The sequence below is a fragment of the Erpetoichthys calabaricus genome, chromosome 4 (genome assembly GCF_900747795.2).
Source record: "Erpetoichthys calabaricus chromosome 4, fErpCal1.3, whole genome shotgun sequence".
Taxonomy (NCBI): domain Eukaryota; kingdom Metazoa; phylum Chordata; class Cladistia; order Polypteriformes; family Polypteridae; genus Erpetoichthys; species Erpetoichthys calabaricus.
In genome coordinates, this window is record NC_041397.2 from 137,579,144 (window position 1) to 137,587,348 (window position 8,205).

The window sequence follows — 8,205 nt, forward strand, 5'->3', positions numbered from 1 at the left end:
AGAGAGAGCTGAAGATCACGGCCTGGTGAAGCAAACAGGACAATATCATCTACAAAAAGCAGTGACCCAATCCTGAGTCCACCAAACCGGATCCCCTCAACGCCCTGGCTGCGCCTAGAAATTCTGTCCATAAAAGTTATGAACAGAATCGGTGACAAAGGGCAGCCCTGGCGGAGTCCAACTCTCAATAATTTAGATACATTGGCTGTAGAGAAAAGCCAAGCAAAATGACACCTTTTATTGGCTAACTAAAAAGATTACAATATGCAAGCTTTCGAGGCAACTCAGGCCCCTTCTTCAGGCAAGATGTAATCATCATTACATCTTGCCTGAAGAAGGGGTCTGAGTTGCCTCGAAAGCTTGCATATTGTAATCTTTTTAGTTAGCCAATAAAAGGTGTCATTTTGCTTGGCTTTTCTCTACATTCATAATGGCTAACACAGTACAACACCCTAGTACTAGATACATTGGCTTAAATATACAAATGAAAATCCTGCAAAACAGTCAGGCTTCCACTTCTAGAAAGAGGTTTGCAGGAAAGTGAGCATTATAGATTTGTTATTTTACTTTCCCTCTAATTAATCATTACTCTTGAGGGAAAAAAAAGTATAACCTAGCTAAATCATATAGCTGACATTTGCCTTTTCCCTAATCTTTTGTATTCAATTAACCACTCTCTCTTGTTCTTAAGGAAGAAGATGAGGATCCTTGCGTGATCTGTCATGATGGTCTTAATGCAGGGAGGGTCCAGGAGTTGCATTGCATGCATAAGTTTCACAAAGAGGTAATAAATCCCAAAAACAAGCACTACCAATATTAGAATAATGGCCTGCTTTTCTTTGTTTGTTGTCTGTTTTATGCTAATGAACTGTATAACCTTAATACCTTGAGTAAGATTTAAACAGTAAGTTTATTTTATGGATGCTTTGTTAAGAAAAACTGGTGAAAAATGTCAACAAAAATGACTGCTGGTCTTCTGTTAACCAGGAAGACATCCATCAAGCTGGTCCTTCTGTATCAACTGTGTAATGTGGGCAGCACTGCTGATACTGAAGCTTTTACGATGGCACCCTGACCTTTCTAGTATTGGCTGACCGATCATCCTGGATTTCTTTTAATATATTTGTGTGTATTCTGTGTTGTTTCCTTAAAAAATGCCAGGCAGCCAATTTCTACCTATTTATAATAAGTAGATGTTAAAACCCAAGATCATAAACTGCTGTATAGCTGCTTGAATAAAATGTCAGCTCTGTCCTTTTGTAAATATTGTGTGCTTAAATTACATTGCTTTGTGTAGATGTAATAAAATTGTAATAACCTAAATAACCTGCAGATGAAATAAGTTTTAATTTCAATCCTTTACAAAATCCTTACACCATGCTTAGATAACAACAGATTCAGGAATAAGAATAAGAATTGTTCGTGACTGTGTTTAGAACCCAAAAAAACAGGCTGCTTTATTAAGACCCACTTCAATGTTCCATTAGAAAACACAAAAAAAGCAAATAGCACTGCTTTGTTTATTTGGGCAGCAATTCTGGAATTCAAATTAAGTAAGGTGTCAGAGTACCGATGAGAAACTTTATGCCTGTTGTGACATGCATTAGGAGCTTATAGAATGAACCCAAAGAAGGCATAGGAAGCAACATTAAAATGGAAACTGTAATCTGTTAATGCAAATAAATACACAAAGTTTTGTAAATGCTGAAAGACATCACACAAACAAATAAAGAAAACCTGATCATCTGATGACCATGCAAATATGACAAACGGGGTAGCAGGCCTGATTACACATGACAAAGAACCTACCTCCCTTTGCTCTCACATAAACCTCATTTGTCTTTCTTTCCCCAGCCAGGCAAGCCCTTGTCACTCTTTCAATGACTTCAAGCTCTCAAGAGCAACTACCTCAAAGAGCTTTCAAGATTCTTTCTGAGGCCCAATCCTAAATCTCTTGTATAATTAGACACATCTTAAAAGACCACCAATCCTTTTAGAACTCCTCTGGCAACCCAAGAGTCCTTACGGTACTCAACCTCATCCTACATTAAAAGGCTAGGCAGTCCTGCATAGACCTGACTATTACAGTTGGTAATAGGTGAAAACACATATGCCAATGCACCTCCCTGGACATGGGGGCCAGTTATTCTTTCCACGATTGTTTTTCCATTATAACATCCTCCCATTAACAGTTGCTTATGTGGAATCGTCCATTATTAATCAAACACACCTTGCTCTGTGAAGGTATATTTGCATTAGCTATGCTAACCATCTAAGATGTGTTGAAATCAAAGTCATCAATGTAGACCTCAGCATTAACTTTTGCAGCGCACCATGCAATGCCTATGTCTCTGTTATATGCCATTTGGTACGGGATTCTTAAAAGCAGTGTTAGTGTCTGTGATGAGTCACGACAAATGCAATGCATTTTATTATTAAAAATGTTTGTGATGCACCTTTTTTAGGAATGACAGAGACATAGCAGCTGGATAGACATACAGGCAGGTACACAGACTCTTAATCTTTTATTAAGTTGGATTGATGTCCCATACATAATAACTACTGACATGCTATTGTTATTCTTACAGTCAGGGTTACCTTTACACTGGGAATTGCATCTCATTTTTTACATTTGAATTTGTCATGTTTAAATGGGAATATCGTGCAGAACTTTCATGCTTTTGCTGCTTATAGTTTGTCAGTGCTCCTTGCAATTCGCACTCTTCTCGAGGAGATCCAGAATATATCAAATTTTATCTAGTATATACAAATTGCTCTACTGAACCAGGATTTACTGGGATCACCTTTAATGCCTCACAGTAGGTTAAGATAAAGAGTTAGTGTTCAGGATTTAAAAGTATGAAGTAACATGTATTGCTGCATGATGACCAATCAGTTACCATGCTAAAAATAGTCTGCAACCTAATATGATGGCCTATAATGACCAAATAATGACCAAAATGTCATTCTACTTCTTAATGAGAAACTTTGGCAGTGTTTTGGAAACTTTGCTGAACAACAGTGTAAAAGGATTTGTAAAAGCAAACACACTAAGCAGGTACTAACAAAGCATGAAAGCCCAACCCCGTAAACAATGGGGACCTAATAAAGTCAGTGTTTTTACAAGTGATCCCTCTGTCGCTAAATGTCCACACTCATTGACAGCATTTTTGGTCTAGTCAGGCCAAGATGCCAAAACCTCAGGAGACCATTACTTTCAGCACAATTTAAGTACTAATGGTAGCATTGTGTACTGAATTGATGTTAACTCTAACAATTTTGTCAATAAATAAAAGAGGTTTATTATGCTTTCAATGAAAGCTGGAATTGATCTGGATTGTTAATGTACTACATGATTTCCGTTATATTTGAGTTCTTAATCTGTGAACAGTCCAAAATATAACAATAATAATTTCCTCTTATCTCTTGCTCTACTGGGAGAAGCTGTGGATGGCATCATTGTCAACAAATTTCAATGGTGGAGTTTCAAACTAAACCCAATGGTTTTCTTGTTAAATTATGTTGTTATTACTCCTCATTTGCCTTTCTATGATTATGAGCTCACTAGGCATGCAAGCAAAAGACATGGTTACCGATTTGATATCACTGGTTTTTGGCAGATCAATGTAAAAACTTGAACAAGAAAGGGAGACTCCTGAACACAGCTAACATAAGCCAAATCTGCAGTTTGTTACTAACACACAACACTGGAGCATGCAGGTTATTTTTACAATATGTTCACATTAAATGGGAAAGAAAATGAGCCCAATTATAGTGCTTAGAATTAGGCAGGGATGCTGGTCTTTAACGTCATTCTGTGAGGTTCCCTGGGTAGTCTTGGCTGGGTTAAGGAGTTCAGAATACATACTTGCACTCTGGTCAAACACAATATCTCTTTTATAGAAAAAGAAGAGGAATAGCATTTTATACTAGTTTAAGCTGGAGTGATTGGAAATGCAATTGGCCTAATGAATTAGCACTAATTTTATTATGAGAATAATACAAATAAGGACTTATTAACATCACTCAATACAAGAAGTTTAGCTGGCCCAGTCCATGATAAATGATGCATTTTCAGTCTAGAACTTTAATCTAAATGCAGGAACATCACCTAATACAAATGTATTCAAAAAAGTGAGACTACAGTTCCCAGTACCCAAAATGTTATTTGTGACATGGTTACTCAAAGACGTCCTTCTCAATAGATAGATAGATAGATAGATAGATAGATAGATAGATAGATAGATAGATAGATAGATAGATAGATAGATAGATAGATAGATAGATAGATAGATAGATAGATAGATAGATAGATAGATAGATAGAATGGACTTATCCCAAAATGCTTGCTACATGTTACTAATTAATGCAACTTTTATTTCCAACAGATAGTGTATACAACTGACATTTTCATCTAGTAAAAAATCCAAAATAGTAAAATATGATAAGAAATGAAAAATAATTAAATACAAAGAACTACTCCGATTAAAACCCGTTGACTGTCACAATTTATGGTGTGACTGCAAGGGTCTCAAGCTCAGATCCTGTGAGCCCAAGGTGCCCTCTTTATATGTTAATGGAATTTACTATTAATGTATATGTTTATTACTGCTCTCATTTTGCTACATTAATGTGGGATGATTACCAGAATGTTTAAAAGACATGAATGAGATTAGAACTCTTTCCATTGTTCTTTTTTATGTCCTATTTGTTTTCCATTTACATTTTATTAAGTTACAGTGTTGGTTTGCCTGTGCCTCATTTATATGAAGTGTGTGTGTGTTTGCATTTTTGGTTGACACTGATACCTTTATCCAAGGCGACTTACAACATTTATGATACAATTGGTTACATTTCTTTTGGTTTTCCAATTGGAGCACAGGCAGGCCAAGTGACTTCCTCAGGGTCACACAGTGTCACTACCTCACTACCTCAGGGTTTGATTGCTAATGTTTGCAATATTGGGCTATTCAAAATGAAAGAGCAGATTTCAAAAATTCATTTCAAACAAACTGTATAAGACAGAAACATTCCGTACGTATTACAAAATATATTCCAAAAGAAGGCAAGTCACAATCCTTAACCCTGAAAATGCCCAACAAAGTGTAATAGAAATCAGGTCATATTATATGGATAGTTGTGCAGTTCTTAATTTTTATTTTTTGTAGATGAAGTAGCTCTCTTCATTATTAATATTGCCATTCATAGTGAGAAAGGTACATTTTCCCCAGGCCTTTTAATAAAGACATCTTATTCCTCTTAAAGGTTTGAAAAAAATCTGATATATCAAGCTGTAATTTCATCATAGTTGAAGATACATATACCACAATACCATTTTGGGATGTCTTCTTCAAAAGACTCTACTAAACATAGGTTAAAATGCCATCCCCAGCTTTTAGTGTGGGATAATTATTTAAAACAAAATTCAAAGATAGTCCTAACAGTGCCAATCACATGGATCCATTATGAGCACTGAGGCAGTGCAAGTACATGTGTTGTAGCATTTATATCTCGCACATATATGTGTCTGAACAATTCTGATGCTCTTTGTTTCCAAGGTTTACTGTTATACTGTTTTTTTTCAAAATGTTTTGTTCTGATCTGTACCTTGCAAAATGTATCCTAGTTAATTGTAATCTTCAGTTACCACCTTGCTATGAAACCCTGTATGCAAAGCACAACCTGTAAGATGTTGTAGTATGAAAGAAACATTAAACAGTATGTTATGAGTCAATAAAAAGCATAGCAGTCTGTTTCAAACATCTGGAACTTCTTCTTATTGGCCTTTCTTTTTAAATAATGGATCAGGCCATGTAGGTACTGTGTGTTACACTACACTGAAATCAATTTGGTGATTGTGACTAGGGAAGGGAAAACAAATTTAAATAAAACCTTCTCATTCTAATGCATCTGAAGTGCCTCAACTCTTCAAAAACATTTAAGCTCTTTTAGCTGATATCACCACTGACAACATTAAATATGTCTCTGTATATTTTACTTTCCTTTTTCTTTAACAATTCTGAAAAGAATTTTTAAAATAAAAAGTTAATAGGATATGTCAGGGACTATTTTATTAATTTCTTTAGAATTAATAAATTCAGATATTATTGAGAATTCTGTGGCAACAGTAAAAATGTATTATAACTGTATGCAAACTCAGCATTTCAGAAAATAGTTTAAGACTTTCAAGTCCAAAGCCTGACCCCTGAAAACCTAAGAAGGAAATAATCTGTTGTCTGGAAGTAAAGTGGTAAGCAATGGGGACTAAATACAGTGTGTTGAAAGAACTCATGGATATATATTATGAATGGCTTCTAGAAAAAGAAGACAAGTTCTGCAAGTCTGCCGAAACCCAAACCTTAACCCTTACAGAAAATTAAAATTTTCAATTACAAAAGAAAAACTGGTTTTGTCTTAATGTTTCTCTGGTACATCTTTCATTTTATTTCATACGCCATTTTACCATGAAACATAAGATAACATAAGGTTGAGAAATGACTGGAGGAGAATATTTATTTCTTGCTGTTACAATCACTGTCAATAGGAAAGACGCTTAATCTGTGCTTTGAGGTACAGTATTTCATGGTATACATGCCAATGTATATAAGTTAAAGTGGTACAGATAAAACAATGCTAAACATATACCTCAGTCTCAACAAACAAGAAGAAAAAATAGATCAGCTTTGGTTTTTGGGAGATTTTGGTGAAAGATGTCTCCTTTCTGAGTATGGGCTTATCCCTTTACAGTATTTACTACATTCTGTTTCACAGCAAAGCAACCATACAAGAGCAACATTTATGAAAGAAGATGCTTCAAAAGGTTTTGGAAAATGTACTCTTCACCTTTAACTACAAATATGATATCTCTATGGTTTCTCTATGTTAAAATAAAGTAGATTCTTTTAAATTTATTAGCACAGACACATGATTTTCTGTACTCTGTTGACTGCTACAGTGAATATGGAGAGATGTAAAATAAAATCAGGTGATCCCATTGCCACCATGTATGTCATGAACACCTTAAGAGACCCAGCTTGGTCACTCTTCTGCTAGGTATGCCAGCCTGAGGCAGAGCCATGAAAAGTCTGTTTCCCAGTTGTATTAACAACTGCGTTTCTCTTTGTTTTAGTGCATTGAGAAGTGGCTGAGGAAGAAACAGACTTGTCCAACATGTCGGGTTCAAGTGGTAATTCCAGAACCATTCTCTTGGTCCTTAGCCAGGATGAAATTCCCATGACGCATGGCAAGACTTATGATCCTGAAATCCCTCTGGTGTTGCCTGTCCAGTGCTCTCAGTGGGACCAATAATTAAGAAGCAGGAGGTGTGTCTGTTAACACTGTGTTGATCTCAGCTTAGCCAGTGTCTGTATCACTCTGGCATTTTTTTTTTGATAATCTCATCCTTATTGACAGGATCTGTTGTATTCTGATGCAGGAGCCTTAAATCATACCTGTGTGAAAAAGGGCTACTAATAAAGACTTAACCCATCTCCCAGTAGTAAAGTATCACTGCATTGTGGCATTGTAGCAGACATCTAGGTTGTCTTTGACTGTGTCTAATTAAAACCTAGAAATTTACTTTAATCTGTGTTACTTCGTTTATTTTTCCATCTTATTAATGTCTTTCATTTAATGTACTATTTTTGTATTCAATGAGAATTTTGTCATGAATCATTAGAAAGCACATACAAAAGGAGAAAACATCTCCTTATGATCTATCATCTTGTGCTTCTAACATGTTGCTACGATCCTATAATTTATAAGGTGTGCAATATTATCTAATTTTACTCCTTCAATTAATCATATTGCTCTCACCCTTTATAATATTAAATCAATAATATGCTTCTATCATACATGAAAGATAAGTAGTGGGAAAAAAACTAATAAGTTGGATATATGGAATTAAATTCAGAAGCCATTTTCTCTAGAACTAAGTAGGATGCCCTTTTTCCACCAGAAAAACTTAAATTCTTTGATGCATAGATTCATTGAGCTGTTATTAGCATTCAGTAAGGATTCTGACCCACACTGGTTCAGTTGCATCACACAGGTCTCATTTTTCCAGCCACTTATTCATACTGCAAGTCTCAAAGCTCTCATCAACCTGGGGGTTTTGGCCATAGAACTGATGTCAACTGGACGATCTTTGAATATTGCACTCTGTGTTGCAAAGTCTAGATACTGTAGTGTGTGAAAATCCCAGGA

At 35.6% G+C, this 8,205-nt stretch overlaps 1 protein-coding gene across 2 annotated transcripts in view; it reads left to right on the forward strand.

Annotated features, from left to right (window-relative positions):
* LOC114651140 (leukemia NUP98 fusion partner 1-like) overlaps nt 1-7,480 on the forward strand; it is a 64,791-nt gene extending 57,311 nt beyond the window's left edge. Inside the window, exons 3-4 of one of the 2 annotated variants that reach the window (XM_051927203.1) lie at nt 692-784; nt 7,130-7,480. In XM_051927203.1, coding sequence (XP_051783163.1) covers nt 692-784; nt 7,130-7,237 — 201 coding nt within the window. In that variant the 3' untranslated portion in view covers nt 7,238-7,480. Of the gene's footprint in view, nt 1-691; nt 785-987; nt 1,482-7,129 lie in introns of those variants that run through there. The other variant, XM_051927204.1, reaches the window with a different exon arrangement.
* The last annotated feature ends 725 nt before the right edge of the window (nt 7,481-8,205 follow it).